A 16,086-nucleotide genomic window follows, 5' to 3' on the forward strand; every position below is an offset into this window, starting at 1 on the left:
GTCGGGAGGAGGGGGGGGGGGTGCAGCCGGCCGGCGAGCAAGAGGTGGGGAGGGGGCTCCCCGGCATGGCACGTCGACCAGCATCGGGCGCAGCACAGTCCGGCGGGCCGGAGGTGTGCGCCGGACTGTGGGACGGCCAGCGGTGGAGTCCTCGTCCTCCGCCAAGTCTGCCCAGCGCAGCGGAAGCGCCTCCTCAACAGGGGCGACCGAGCATGGGGCGAGCGGCCCAGCGGCCGGAATCAGCGGGGCGTCGGGCTGCAGGGGTGCGTCAGAGCCGACCGGAGTGGCGCAGGGCAACGGAGACGGCGGCCGCGCAGGCGAGCAGGTCGCGGCCGGTGCGTCGCCAGCTCGGTCGCGAGAGGAGAGCGCCATCCTCTCTCCAGCTCTCTGAAACTTTGTTCACACACATCCAGACAAGATTACAGCAAAAGGCTTGATGCTTCTCCACCAAGATTACATAAATCATAACACTACAAAACAAAACAATATTAGAATTGTGAGCTGAGCTCAGAGAGCGGTAATCATGAAGCTTCAGCGGCACAAATGTTTTAAACAGGGTTGTCCTCCTTCCAGTGGCATTTGCCATAGCCCCAGATCCAACTACCTCCCTTGGCTAGCTTTGCCCCAAGATGCTCTAAGAATCTCGAGGCGTTCTGCCACCTCCTTCATTGTTGGCCTAAGATCTGGTCCCAGTTTCGTGCACTCAATTGCTAGCTTCCCAATGTCTTCAAGCAGTATGATGTCTTTATCGGCTGTGATATCCTTATCAAACATCGCCGCTCCTCTCTTCTCTGAATCATATGCTTTGTTATACAGGATAACAAGGTCTGTTAGTTCACAATCTTCATCATATGTTGAGAGCTTCCTGCTAATGAGTTCCATGAGAATAATCCCGAAGCTGTACACATCGCTTTTGACTGTAAGAAGCCCACATTGTACGAAGCTTGGGTCGCTGTAGTGCCTTTGAACGACTACAGAGTCATCATAATTGTACTCAATGGTAAGCGCCCTTGAGAGTGAAAAACCTGAGACCTTTGGCGAGAAGTTATGATCTAGAAGTATATTGGAAGGGTTGACACTACCATGTCTGATGCAACCAGAATCAGATGAGTGCATGTATGCTAATGCTTTTGCAGTTCCGATTGCAATCTCCAGCCGCAATTCCAGGGGGAAATGTTTGCTACCATTCAGGAGGTCTGAAAGATTGCCTTCAGCAGCATACTCATATAGGAAAATTGGAATACCAACCTCCAAGCAGACGCCGAACAGTTTGATGATATTCGTGTGGATGAGTTGAGCATGGATCATCACTCCATTGACAAAATGAATTATATGCTCCTCATATGCATCAACAGATTTCTTTACTGCCACCACTGTGTTATCCTCTAGAGTGCCTTTGTAGACCTCAGCTAACCAACCTTCACTACATAGACATGAGAAGTTCCGTGTGACTTCAATTAGCTGCTTCTCAGTGAAAAATCGCATGTTGCCAAGCTTTGCTAGTATCTCAGAATTGGCAACATCCATCTCAAAACTGCCCAAACATCTCATTAAGTTGCTTGTGCCAACACTTTCTGTTCTAAAAAAGAACTCCCGTTTTTCTTGTCTCCACAGCAATAAAAGGCGTTTAGCCACATCAGTAATTCTGGGACGTTTATGAATGTCCAATGTCAGGCATTCAGTTGCCAGTTTTCCTATTTCCTCAAGAATCTTTATATTGCCTGCACTAATTATTTCTCTGTCAAAAAGGTCCCTCGACCATTCACCTTTACCACGGGCATTACTGAAAGTCGATATGAGGCTACAGCTACCCTCTTTTACCCTTTTCCTAGCTATTAATTCCAAGAGCACAGCTCCAAAACTATATACATCACTCTTTGGGGTAAGACGTCCCTCTCGAAGATATATAGGATCCATGTAATCTATACTTCCTTTTACATTCCTAGTGTATTGAGTGATGCCTCCTAAAAGAAGCCTCGACAGTCCAAAATCTGATACTTTTGCTGTAAGATTGGCATCTAGAAGTATGTTGGCAGGTTTAATATCGCCATGACATACAAGGTTGTCACCTGATAAATGCATCGAATGCATGTAGCTCAATGCTTCTGCACAGCCTATAGCAATACCCAATCTTATATCCAAAGGGATGGAAGTACTACTGTTGTGGAGTATGTCATCGAGGTTTCCTTTGGAGATAAACTCAGTTACCATTGTTAGGGTATTTTCCCCAATACAATAGCCAATGAGATTCACCACGTTCCTGTGGCTCATTTGACTATGGATGCTTACTTCATCCATAAACTCTTCTCTCAACTCTTGGCGGATATATCTCTTCACAGCAACTAGCTCATCATCAAGGACTCCTTTAAAGACTTCTCCAAAACCACCTTTTCCGATAGGAATGCTGTAGTTGCTAGTAATTCTTTCAATAGCATCTTCTGTGAAATCTTTTAAATTCTTGTTAATGTATACTGCATGCTTTGTTCTGTCCTGGAACAGGACGAGATTCCCACTCATGATATTTCGAGAAGCTCAGTTCTGTGCCAACAATATATATACACAGCACTGAAGAGTAAGCCACTTTCATCAATAAAGTATTTCCAGCCTAAAGACCTGAACATTGAAGACAGGGAATCAAGGGGTTAAATCCTCTACTGTCGATGCAAATTTTGTAAAAGAAAAAAAAAGATAACAGAAGTGAAGTTGCCAATTACCCTGATTTACTCTCTACATACATAGTTGCATATTTCCCACAACAACATACTATGTAGAAGTACATCAAACTAGAGAAGATATATGCTGGAGAGAAATTTAACATTCATTACCAACAGACTTCAAACAACTTGAGTACTATAAAATGTCCAGTCTCTGTTTGAGATGCTGCTGATAAGTGTGTGACCAATGCTATGCTGAAAAATGTGCCTGTTTGAGATGTTGTTGCACACAGGGAGAGGAGGGTTGTGCTTGCATTAGTCACTAGTAAGTACTCCTCCTTCCCAAAATATAAGACTCGGTTCAATTATTTCAGTCTTCATCATACAACTTTGACTATAATTTTCACTCATTTGTATGTCTACAAATTACCATTTATAAATGTTAAATACATATACTTTGGTATATATTAATGATCAAAGTTGTCAATCAAAGACCGTGCAAAGTCAAGCGCACCTTACATTTTGGGAAAGAGGCAGTACTAACTAAGTACTAAATCCGCGACACTTATTTTGGGACGGAGGGAGAAGCAAACACTAGTTTTCCCCACAAAATGGATGAAAGGTTCACTTACACTAGGTGTTGAGACTTGAGCTCTTGCTGAGAGGTGGGATTTTTTACAGTCGGTGAGAGATGGTGGAAATCAATACAGCAATTGAGTGCATAGACAGGCAGTTTCAGCATTCAGCCCATATTTCTAGCTATGAGCCGTAAACCCATTGGCATCTGCAAGACCATGGGAGTATTAGATTCCATTACAAGTATTTGTGTGAGGTGTGGACTAGCAGATATTTGATGAGTTTGTGCAAAGCTAAGTTGCCATCAAAAATTAAGTGGTTGGTGTGCTGTAATCTCTCACTTGTACCTGAACTGAAAAGTTGAGTGGGTGACCCTGTAGTTCACTAGTGATTAGGTGTGTAGCTCTTTTCCTTGCTGCTTGCCAGTTTTGGGTGAACCTGAAAACGTGTGAGTATTTGTGGTGCCATTCTATTAACGATTGCAAGTTTGCTGGCTGAATCTGAACGTGTATTTCCTAGGCCCTGTAGAATGGCAAGTTTTATCGATTTTGCTTAACAAAGTTTGAGTACGCGCAGACTTTTCGATGGTGATACGTACCTGCTGCTCCGTTCCCACTCAAAGATAGTGTAGATGATTGGTGCTTGGTCGGCGGAGATGTGCCGGTCCCTGTGAAGGATAGCAGGGAAGATGGTCCCTGTGCTTGTGTCTGCTGATTGAAGGAGGGGGTTCACTGCTGTCTGAACTGAACTGAACTGAAATATGCCAGAAAAACAGAGGTGCTCTGTAGTAGGTAGGTGTCAGAAATGGAGAAGCGTGTGATGTGAGTCGTGGATCTCACCTCAAACTTATCTTGGATCCACGGAGGAACGGAGCAGGGACGGAGCGAAGCGTCACACTCGGGCTGAGGGAAGCTCGCCGAGCTCCGACGAGGGGATGGCCGCAAGCACCTGCACCTGGGCGCCGTCGACCTCAGTGAATCCCGAGCCCGACGAAGACCGCTGCGGGATGCGTCGGACGGCGAGAGGTCGGCGGCGGAGGATAACGAGTGGCAGGCAAACGCAGGGGAGCGCGTGGGCAGGGGAGCTGTCTTGAGTCAAGCCATCTATGATTCCCACAAAAAATCGTACTACTAGAATGTTTTTTCTTCCACGGGAAATTTTTTGAGGGGGAGGGTTTGCCGGTGTCTGGTGGGAGTCAAGTCAAAGCGACGAGGGTTTCGAGGCTACGTGGTTTAACGGGCCTTTTGGAAGGATGGGCCGGGCCTAGGCTAACGTGACATCCGTTGTTTAAGCCTATGTTGCTTATAGGTTGTTTAAACCTATATAAGCAACCGTCCGGATGTTACTCAAAAAAAAAAAAGCAACCGTCCGGATAACGTTGTTTGGACCGCGGAAGCCATCCAATACGGTTATGTATCGGTTAGCGGCGCGGTCCAGACGTGTTTTCTCCCGCAAACCGGAGACAAATGTGGGAAGATTTACCGGAGTCCGGACCGCTATCACGCCCGCTTCTGACTGCCATTCCCGCCCGTCACCAGTTGCCCGCGTTCATGCCACTGCAGAGCGCGCCGCTTCACATTGAAGGCGGTCCAGGGCGGATGCAACCTCTCACTGCCTTCGCCATTGAAGCAGCGCGCCAGCCGAGGGCGCCGCCCGCCGCCCGCCCGGCTGAACACGCCTCCTCGGCGCCTTCAAACGCCGGCATTAAATCCGCGTGCAAGCCGAGAAACCTACTCCGGCCACACGTCCATTTACGAGGGGGGGGGGCATTAAACGCAACGCCGACAAGCTCTTCCCTTCTGCCCTCTATTTAAACGAGGCCCGACGCCAGACAAGAACCGCACCACTTCGCTGCTCCTCTTCTCCTCCATCCACTACTTTCTCCATTCTTTCGATGGCATTTGACGAGCGGGAAGAGCGGTTCTCCGGCATAAAAGTCGGTTGGGTGGCGCGCCGAGCCCTGCGGATATGAGCGAGGTAGCTCGCTGCTCCACCTCCCTCGCCTAGCCCGACGGAGCATGTTGCCGCCCCAAGCCCGCGTGTGGTTTAGCAACTCGCTGCTCCAAACCAGCTCGCGCAGTAGTGGCGAGTTGCTCCAGGCCAGCACGTCAAGGAGCATGGCGGCACGGGCACCGTCATTGCCATCGATGCACCGCGTCGTGTCGCGCGCGCCTCTAGTGAATGTGACTCCGCCATCCACCGTCAACGCGCGCGCAGCTGCGCCATTAAGGCAGAGAAAGAAGCCGGCTGCGTGGATGTCGACGAGGTGGCAACTGGCACATCCGCCCCTACCGCCATCATCGAGGAGAAGTAGAACACGGGAGGCCACCGCTGCTTGGGTCCCAGGAAGGCCATCGGCGGCGACCTGTCTGGTTCTTCTTTATCCCAGACCATCTTGGGCACTCGTTTGAGCTCAACGGAAGCAACATTCCCCTCCGGCTAAAGCACCATCCTTGCCACTCTGACGAGCGGCACAGCCAGACATAGGAAAGATACTTGGGAATAATATGCCTCCGGGACTCCCGGCAGTCCGGTTAGCGGGCTGCCGGACATGGGGAACACAAAGGGATCCGACACTGCTGGTCGTAGACAAGTGTACCATACACCCACCATATACCTTCCTCAAAACAGCCACCATATCTACCTATTATGGCATTTTCATAGCCATTCCGAGATATATTGACATGCAACTTTCCACCGTTCCGTTTATTATGACACGTTTCGTCATTGTCATATTGCTTTGCATGATCATGTAGTTGACATTGTATTTGTGGCAAAGTCACCTTTCATAATTCTTTCATACATGTCACTCTTGATTCATTGCACATCCCGGTACAACGCCGGAGGCATCCACATAGAGTCATGTTTTTGTTCTAAGTATCGAGTTGTAATTTTTCGAGTTGTAAGTAAATAGAAGTGTGGTGATCATTATTAGAGCATTGCCCCATGTGAGGAAAAATAAAAAAAAGGCCAAATAAAAAAAGAGGCCAAAGAAGCCAAGGAAAAAATGAAAAAAGGGAAAAAATGAGAGAAAAAGAGAGAAGGAGCAATGTTACTATCCTTTTACCACACTTGTGCTTCAAAGTAGCACCATGATCTTCATGATAGAGAGTCTCTTATTTTGTCACTTTCATATACTAGTGGGAATTTTTCATTATAGAACTTGGCTTGTATATTCCAACGATGGGCTTCCTCAAATTTCCCTAGGTCTTCATGAGCAAGCAAGTTGGATGCACACCCACTTAGTTTTTCTTTTTGAATTTCATAAAATTAGAGCTCTAGAGAATCCGTTGCATGGCAATCCCTACTCACTCACATTGATATCTATTGATGGGCATCTCCATAGCCCGTTGATACGCCTAGTTGATGTGAGACTATCTCCCTCCTTTTGTCTTCTCCACAACCACCATTCTATTCAACCTATAGTGCTATGTCCATGGCTCACGCTCATGTATTGCGTGAAAGTTGAAAAAGTTTGAGAACATCAAAAGTATAAAACAATTGCTTGGCTTGTCATCGAGGTTGTTCATGATTTGAATATTTTGTGTGATGAAGATGGAGCATAGCCAGAATATATGATTTTGTATGGATAAGCTTTATTTGGCCATGTTATTTTGAGAAGACATAATTACCTTGTTAGTATGCTTGAAGTATTATTATTTTTATGTCAATATTAAACTTTTGTTTTGAATCTTATGGATCTGAACATTCATGCCACAATAAAGATAATTACATGGATAAATATGTTAGGTAGCATTCCACATCAAAAATTCTGTTTTTATCATTTACCTACTCGAGGACGAGCGGAAATTAGGCTTGGGGATGCTTGATACATCTCCAACGTGTGTATAATTGTTTATTGTGCCATGCTATTATATTATCTGTTTTGGATGTTTTATATGCATTAATATGCTATTTTATATTATTTTTGGGACTAACCTATTAACCTAGAGCCCAGTGCCAGTTTCTGTTTTTTGCCTGTTTTTGAGTTTCGTAGAAAAGGAATACCAAACGGAGTCCAAACGGAATAAAACTTTCGTGATGATATTTCTTGGACCAGGAGCAAACCAGGAGACTTAGAAATGAAGTCGGAGGAGCCACGAGGCGGCCACAAGGGTGGAGGCGCGCCCAGGGGGTAGGGCGCAACCCCTGTCTTGTGGGCCCCTTGTGGGTCTCCTGGCCTAATTCTTTCCCCCATATATACTCTTATACCCCCAAACCATCAGGGGGGCCACAAAAACATGTCTCCACCGCTGCAACCTTCTGTACCCATGAGATCCCATCTAGGGGCCTTTTCTGGCGTCCTGCCGGAGGGGGATTCGATCATGGAGGGCTTCTACATCAACACCATTGCCCTTCCGATGAAGCGTGAGTAGTTTACCATGGACCTACGGGTCCACAGCTACTAGCTAGATGGCTTCTTCTCTCTCTTTGATTCCCAATACCATGTTCTCCTCGATGTTCTTGGAGATCTATTCGATGTAATACTCTTTTGTGGTGTGTTTGCCGAGATCCAATGAATTGTGGATTTATGATCAGATTATCTATGAGTATTATTTGAATCTTCTCTGAATTCTTATATGCATGATTTGATATCTTTGCAAGTCTCTTCGAATTATTGGTTTAGTTTGGCCTACTAGATTGGTTTTTCTTGCAATGGGAGAAGTGCTTAGAATTGGGTTCAATCTTGCAGTGTCCTTTCCCAGTGACAATAGGGGCAGCAAGGCACGTATTGTATTGTTGCCATCGAGGATAAAAAGATGGGGTTTATATCATATTGCTTGAGTTTATCCCTCTACACCATGTCATCTTTCTTAATGCGTTACTCTATTCTTCATGAACTTAATACTCTAGATGTAGGCAGGAGTCGGTCGACCGCTATCCAGCCTACATCTAGAGTATTAAGTTCATAAGAACAGAGTAACGCATTGGGCAAGATGACATGATGTAGAGGAATAAACTCAAGCAATATGATATAAACCCCATCTTTTTATCCTCGATGGCAACAATACGATACGTGCCTTGCTGCCCCTACTGTCACTGGGAAAGGACACCGCAAGATTGAACCCAAAGCTAAGCACTTCTCTCATTGCAAGAAAGATCAATCTAGTAGGCCAAACCAAACTAATAATTCAAAGAGACTTGCAAATATAACGAATCATACATAAAAGAATTCAGAGGAGATTCAAATATTGTTCATAGATAATCTTGATCATAAACCCACAATTCATTGGATCTCGACAAACACACCGCAAAGAGAATTACATCAAATAGATCTCCAAGAAGATCGAGGAGAACTTTGTATTGAGATCCACAGAGAGAGAAGAAGCCATCTAGCTAATAACTATGGACTCGAAGGTCTGTGGTAAACTACTCACACTTCATCGGAGAGGCTATGGTGTTGATGTAGAAACCCTCCATGATCGATTCCCCCTCCGGAGGAGCGCCGGAAAAGGCCCCAAGATGAGATCTCACGGGTACAGAAGGTTGCGGCGGTGGAAATAGGTTTTCGTGGTGCTCCCAAATGTTTTCAAGGTATATGAATATATATAGGCGATGGAAGTCGGTCAGGGGAGCCACGAGGGGCCCATGAGGGTGGGAGGCGCGCCTACCCCCCTAGGGCGCGCCTCCCTGCCTCGTGGCCACCTCGTTTCTTTCTTGACGTCCACTCCAAGTCTCCTGGATTGCGTTTGTTCCAAAAATAACTCTCCCGGAGGTTTCATTCCGTTTGGACTCCGTTTGATATTCCTTTTCTGTGAGACACATAAATAGGCAAAAAAACAACAATATGGACCGGGCCTCCGGTTAGTAGGTTAGTCCCAAAAATAATATAAAAGTGCTTAGTAAAGGACATTAAACATCCAAAACAGCTAATATAATAGCATGGAACAATCAAAAATTATAGATACGTTGGAGACGTATCAAGCATCCCCAAGCTTAATTCATGCACGTCCTCGAGTAGGTAAATGATAAAAACAGATTTTTTGATGTGGAATGCTACCTAGCATAATTCTCAATGTAAGTTTCTTTATTGTGGCATGAATGTTCAGATCCAAAAGATTCAAGGCAAAAGTTTAATATTGACATAAAAATAATAATACTTCAAGCATACTAACAAAGTAATCATGTCTTCTCAAAATAACATGGCCAAAGAAAGCTATCCCTACAAAATCATATAGTCTGGCTATGCTCTATCTTCATCACACAAAGTATTTAATCATGCACAACCCGGTGACAAGCCAAGCAATTGTTTCATACTTTGATGTTCTCAAACTTTTCAATCTTCACACAATACATGAGCATGAGCCATGGACATAGCACTATAGGTGGAATAGAATGGTGGTTGTGGAGAAGACAAAAATGAGGAGAAGATAGTCTCATATCAACTAGGCGTATCAACGGGCTATGGAGATGCCCATCAATAGATATCAATGTGAGCGAGTAGGGATTGCCATGCAACGGATCCACTAGATCTATAAGTGTATGAAAGCTCATCAAAAGAAACTAAGTGGGTGTGCATCCAACTTGCTTGCTCACGAAGACCTAGGGCAATTTGAGGAAGCCCATCATTGGAATATACAAGCCAAGTTCTATAATGTAAAATTCCCACTAGTATATGAAAGCGACAACATAGGAGACTCTCTATCATGAAGATCATGGTGCTACTTTGAAGCACAAGTGTGGTAAAAGGATAGTAACATTGTCCCTTCTCTCTTTTTCTCTCATTTTTTTCTTTTTTTTATTTGGGCTTATTTGGCCTCTTTTTTATTTGGGATTCTTTGGCCTCTTTTATTTTTCATAAAGCCCGGAGTCTCATCCCGACTTGTGGGGGAATCATAGTCTCCATCATCCTTTCCTCACCGGGACAATGCTCTAATAATGAAGATCATCACACTTTTATTTACTTACAACTCAAGAATTACAACTTGATACATAGAACAAAATATGACTCTATGTGAATGCCTCTGGTGGTGTATCGGGATATGCAATGAATCAAGAGCGACATGTATGAAAGAATTATAAAGATGGCTTTGCCACAAATACAATGTCAACTACATGATCATGCAAAGTAATATGACAATGATGAAGCATGTCATAATAAACGGAACGGTGGAAAGTTGCATGGCAATATATCACGGAATGGCTATGGAAATGCCATAATAGGTAGGTATGGTGGCTGTTTTGAGGAAGGTATATGGTGGGCGTATGATACTGGCGGAAGGTGTGCGGTATTAGAGAGGCTAGCAATGGTGGAAGGGTGAGAGTGCATATAATCCATGAACTCAACATTAGTCATAAAGAATTCAAATACTTATTGCAAAAATTTATTAGTTATCGAAATGAAGTACTACGCGCATTCTCCTAGGGGGATAGATTGGTAGGAAAAGACCATCGCTCGTCCCTGACCGCCACTCATAAGGAAGACAATCAATAAATAAATCATGCTCTGACTTCATCACATAACGGTTCACCATACGTGCATGCTACGGGAATCACAAACGTTAGAACAAGTATTTCTCAAATTCACAACTACTCAACTAGCATGACTCTAATATTACCACCCTCATATCTCAAAACAATCATCAAGTATCAAACTTCTCATAGTATTCAATGCACTTTATATGATAGTTTTTATTATACCTATCTTGGATGCCCATCATTGTAGGACCAATTTTATAACCAAAGCAAATACCATGCTGTTCTAAAAGACTCTCAAAATAATATAAGTGAAGCATGAGAGATCAATAATTCCTATAAAATAAAACCACCGCCGTGCTCTAAAAAGGTATAAGTGAAGCACTAGAGCAAAATTATCTAGCTCAAAAGATATAAATGAAGCACATAGAGTATTCTAATAAATTTCGATTCATGTGTGTCTCTCCAAAAGGTGTGTACAGCAAGGATGATTGTGGTAAACTAAAAAGCAAATACTCAAATCATACAAGATGCTCCAAGCAAAACACATATCATGTGGTGAATAAAAATATAGCCTCAAGTAAAGTTACCAATAGACGAAGACGAAAGAGGGGATGCCTTCCGGGGCATCCCCAAGCTTAGGCTTTTGGTTGTCTTTGAATTTTACCTTGGGGTGCCTTGGGCATCCCCAAGCTTAGGCTCTTGCCACTCCTTATTCCATAATCCATCAAATCTTTACCCAAAACTTGAAAACTTCACAACACAAAACTCAACAGAAAATCTCATGAGCTCCGTTAGTGCAAGAAAACAAACCACCACTTTAAGGTACTGTAATGAACCCACTCTTTATTTATATTAGTGTTAAACCTACTGTATTACAACGTATCTATGGTTCATACCCCCTGATACTAGCCATAGATTCATCAAAATAAGCAAACAACACACGAAAAACAAAATCTGTCAAAAACAGAACAGTCTGTAGCAATCTGTAACTTTCGAATACTTCTAGAATCCTAAAAATTCTACAAAAATAGGAAGTAATAGGAAATTTGTCTATAATCTAATGCAAAAAGAATCAACTGAAAAGAACGTATCTATGATTTACTAAAATTATTCTTATGCATGCAAAAGTTTCTGTTTTTCAGCAAGATCAAATTAACTATCATCGTAGGATGGTCTGTTGATAGAGCAAAAGTGTCGATGGCCTCCTCCCACCTTCCACCCCTCTCCTCTCCCACCTGCTCCACCCAAGCTCATAGCGATTTCTAAGGTGATTCAAGATGGATGGCCTCTTGCACTGGGATTTTGCTCCGGGCTTAGCCCTGGCCGATCAGGTGAGAAGGAAATTTGGTTCTACAGTGCACTTTTCTCCCTCCCGGGGCGATAAGGAGTTCTTTCTGGTCGTCTCTTTCTCTTCGGCTTCTTTCTCTCTTCATGAGGAATCTGTGGGTATTGCTCTTCAGTGTTGCATTGGTGGCCTTAGTGCTGGTTTTCGAGTGCATAAGATCAATCCTCGTGTGTTCCGTTTCTCGGTTGCCAATAATAAAGTGGGACATTTTATTTACGGTCTTAAGGATCGTGTTTGGCCGGACTTTGTTTGCCATTTTCACCTATTCAAGAGTGATTCTACCCGGGCTTATATGTCTAAGAAAACTTGGCATGCTGATGAGGTATTACCAGAAATATCAGCTCGACACCCCATTGCTATCAAATCGGATTTGGCATTTCTGAACTCACATTCATCTGGGGCTGTTTCTTTTCATGAGTCTGGCAAATTATCATTGAAGCCTATTGATCATATGGTTTTTTCTAACAAACATGCTCAAGAAGCTTCTTCATCTTCATGCCTCACGAAGAACACAACCGGTCCTCAGATTCAATTTGGAACTTTTTTGGCAACTCCGGTGGAGCCGCCCATAATTTCGGAGTCACCGAGAATCTCATTGACGAGGAAATATCTTCAGAAAGCGAAATTGGAGGATATGCGTGATCAGGCCTGTCTCCATTTGGGTGGGTTTAAATGCCCTCTTAATGTTCCTTATCCGACACTGCCACGATGCTTCCTTAATTCGGCGTTCTGTTATGCATCGGCCCATTCCATGTGGCCTCCCACACTTTCGGCCCAACATATGGCTGATCTTGCTCAAGCTTCATATTCGGAGGAGGAAATTACTACTCTTGCTAATAATTGGGCGGTTTTGTGTGCTCGTTGCTTACAATGGGGTCATCCAAAGATTCAATGCCCGGCTCGGCTGATTTGCATTAAGTGTTCTGCACCTGATCACAAGGTAATTAATTGCCTGACCCGGTGTACATGGCAACGAATTAGACAGACTGATGCTGTCAAACCTCATAATTTCAATCTACCCACTAATTTCGTTGCTCCGGTGGATCCTGTGAAAAACCGTACCCGTACATTGACCATGCGATGCGAGGTCTGTAGTCACTATGGACACGTGGCCAAATCTTGTCGCTTGAAGCGATGGCGTGAGCGATGGCAATGGCTCCCCAAAAATCCTCAACCTACCAAAAATACCCCTCACGCTTCCGCTTCTCCTCGGTTTCCTCAAGCGACACCGCCCCGTCCCAGCCATTCGCCACCCCTGCCGCCCCAGTCACCTCAGTCACCCCTCCCACGCACGAACACTATGGCGAACTATCCCCTTAATCCGGTGCCGTTCCTCCCGCCTGGTTTCGCTGTCGAGCAAGGTCCGGCGGACCGTGTTGTTTGCAGTGGCATGGTGGTCGGGCCTATTCCGCCGCTCAATCACGACTTTCTGGCCATTGCGGAGACCAGTCACTATGTTCCTCTGCATCGCCGCGCCACCATTCGCCATGCCATCCGAGGTTTGCTTCATGAAGCCCAGCTTTTCACTACTGAAGTTAGCGATCATCCGCTCGGGATAGGTATATTTGGATTTCCGGATGTTTTTCTCCGTGACACTGCGGTTGCTACCCCATTAGAGTTAGAGGATGAAGATCTGCTCATAACTTTCATCCCTCACAATGAAGCTCTTAATTGTCGTACCACCACTTTTGGTCCTGAGATCTGGTTAATGTATTTTGGTTTTCCCTATGATTACCAGACGGACTATTATATAAATAAGTCGCTTGGTGGTTTTGGTGCTTTGGTTTCTTGGTATAACCCCCGTTAGGATCGTCGCTACATGTTGATCAAAGCCCGCGTGCTGCGTCTGAATCTGGTGCCCAAAAGCTTTGTTGTTTGGCAGCTGGGGGGGCGCGTGATTGCTGGACTGTGCAGATTTCTATCCTTCGCAGCAATGATTGGAATGGCATGCTGCCTGAAGTGCTGCCTGCAGGGGAGGAACCGCCACCACCTGATGGCATCTTGCATCCTCAATTTGGACCGGACCTGACTGCTGAACAACTATACCAACAGTAGGTGCACAATTGGTTTGTGCAGAATGCTGCGCCTCCTAATGGCGATCCAGAAGAACATGCTGGGCCACAGAATCATGACAATGCAGGGTGGGGTGCATGGCCTGCGCCGGCTGTTCCTCCTCTGCCTCAGTTGCCGCCTTATCTCATGAACTTTCAAGCTTGGCTTGCTGCAGAGGGCCTGCAAGTACAAGATGGTCTTGTGCCTGAGAATAATATATCTGACAATGCTCTCCAGGCATGGCATGATTCCATCACTTCTTCTGAGGAGACTGACACGGATTCGGATAGCACTGTTTTTGATCTTCTGGTGATTTCCGGTCAGATGCCTGATGTTGTTCCTTTGGTGGATGACTCGCTCCCAATCTCGGTTGAACTCCATAGTCATGGTTTGCGTTTTGGTCTCTCAGCGCAAGGGGATGCTCTCATGGCTTTACTGCTGGAAAACACTATTCCACGTCAGCAACTTAACAGTGCCATCTTTTCTGCCCTCCGTCCGATGATGGCATCCTTTGGTCCGTGGCGCTCTGATCTTGGTATGCAGCAAAGATCTCTTCAGGTGGAAATTCAAGTTTCTTTATCTGGGGGGATCATTCAATTCTCTCAGGTGGCCCCACATCAGGAACCTGTTTCTGTTACAGCTATGACTATGCCTATTTTGCCAGTTCCGTCTCAGTCTCCCTCCAATGTGGATGATCAGCTTAATGCACGTGCTCCTCCAGCCACGCCGCCTCTGCTTCTCACTTGGGAGCCGTCTGAATCCTTTGAGGTTTCTAGTCTGTCTGCGGGCAATCAGCAGGTTGATCACATGATTCTCTCTGCACCTTCTGAGGCCCTCTCCACTCCAGCTCTGTCGGCAATTCCTGACACTTCAATGGCAATGACAGAGCCTGATCAGGGAGATTTGCTCACTGCTGCTCAGACTCAGAAGAAACGCAAAGGTAAGATGCCAGTTCCTGTTGATATCTCCACTCTGCGACGCAACAACAGGAACAACAAATATGATGGTTTTAAGGTTCCTCAAACCTCTGAAGTTCGCATCGTCAAATCAAGAGTCAAGCCTCGCACTATCCCTTCTGCTGCAGATATTGGAGCCTTGGAGCGTACTACTGAAGATGATCCATCACCTGAGATAGTTACTGCTGAAGTTGATGCGGCTGCAGCTCCTCCGCCCACTCCCATTCATACTATGCAGGCTATCGGCGTCAATCTCTGTGCGATACCTGCTGTAGAGCTGCCCACTTCGGCTTTCTCTGACGAGTAGTTGGCATTATTTCTCTTTGCTTTTACCGCTACTGAACCTTTCCTATCTTTTCAATGCTTTTGCGTAATTGGAACGTACTATGTTGGAATGTACGTGGTCTTAATGCCCCTGATAAACATTTAGCGCTTGGTAATGCGATCAATACTAGTGGATGCGCGGTCGTTTGCTTGCAAGAATCTAAAATGCCCTCATTTGACGCTGCTGTCTTGAAATCTATTTCCCCGCGGCGTTTTGATCAGTTTGCGTACATTCCCTCTCAAGGTGCATCGGGTGGAATTATAACGGTATGGAATAGTAATATTTTCTCGGGCCGGGTCTTTTTATCTGAATAGTTTGCGTTAGGTGTTGAATTCACCTCCACTCAATCCAATCACTGTTGGAAGCTTGTTAATGTATATGGCCCCTGTCAGGGTGAGCATCGGGTCACGTTTACACAATGGCTTTTTGACCTCAATATACCCTCTGCTGAAGATTGGTTGTTGCTAGGCGACTTCAACTACATTCGCTCACCCGACAACCGAAACAAGCCAGGTGCAAATGTCCAAGACATGTTCACTTTCAATGACTTTATTAGAGAACAAAACTTAACTGAAATACCCATCAAAGGACGTGCTTACACTTGGTCGAACATGCAACTACAACCAGTCCTGGAGCAACTTGACTGGTTTTTCACTATGTTGAATTGGACTACTACATTTCCCAACACCCTGGTTAATCCTTTGGGCAAACCTGTTTCTGACCACACTCCTTGTTTTGTGGTCATTCAAACTACAATTC

General features: G+C 45.1%; 1 protein-coding gene across 4 annotated transcripts; it reads right to left on the reverse strand.

Annotated features, from left to right (window-relative positions):
* Window positions 1–400: 400 nt before the first annotated feature.
* LOC119278849 (probable receptor-like protein kinase At1g30570) lies at window positions 401–4,323 on the reverse strand. 4 transcript variants are annotated; one of them, XM_037560186.1, is made up of 5 exons: window positions 4,070–4,323; window positions 3,829–3,937; window positions 3,578–3,752; window positions 3,287–3,438; window positions 401–2,613 (listed from the first exon to the last, which is right to left on the reverse strand). In XM_037560186.1, exon 5 carries the CDS (start codon window positions 2,515–2,517, stop codon window positions 601–603), a length of 1,917 nt encoding a protein of 638 aa, XP_037416083.1. In that variant the 5' UTR covers window positions 2,518–2,613; window positions 3,287–3,438; window positions 3,578–3,752; window positions 3,829–3,937; window positions 4,070–4,323; the 3' UTR covers window positions 401–600. The 4 variants fall into 4 exon arrangements, with proteins under 4 accessions (XP_037416083.1, XP_037416079.1, XP_037416081.1 ...); XM_037560182.1 differs by having other exon boundaries at window positions 3,829–3,983; XM_037560184.1 differs by lacking the exon at window positions 3,578–3,752 and having other exon boundaries at window positions 3,829–3,983.
* Between the last annotated feature and the right edge of the window lie 11,763 nt (window positions 4,324–16,086).

Source organism: Triticum dicoccoides, chromosome 3B (genome assembly GCF_002162155.2).
Source record: "Triticum dicoccoides isolate Atlit2015 ecotype Zavitan chromosome 3B, WEW_v2.0, whole genome shotgun sequence".
Taxonomy (NCBI): Eukaryota; Viridiplantae; Streptophyta; class Magnoliopsida; order Poales; family Poaceae; genus Triticum; species Triticum dicoccoides.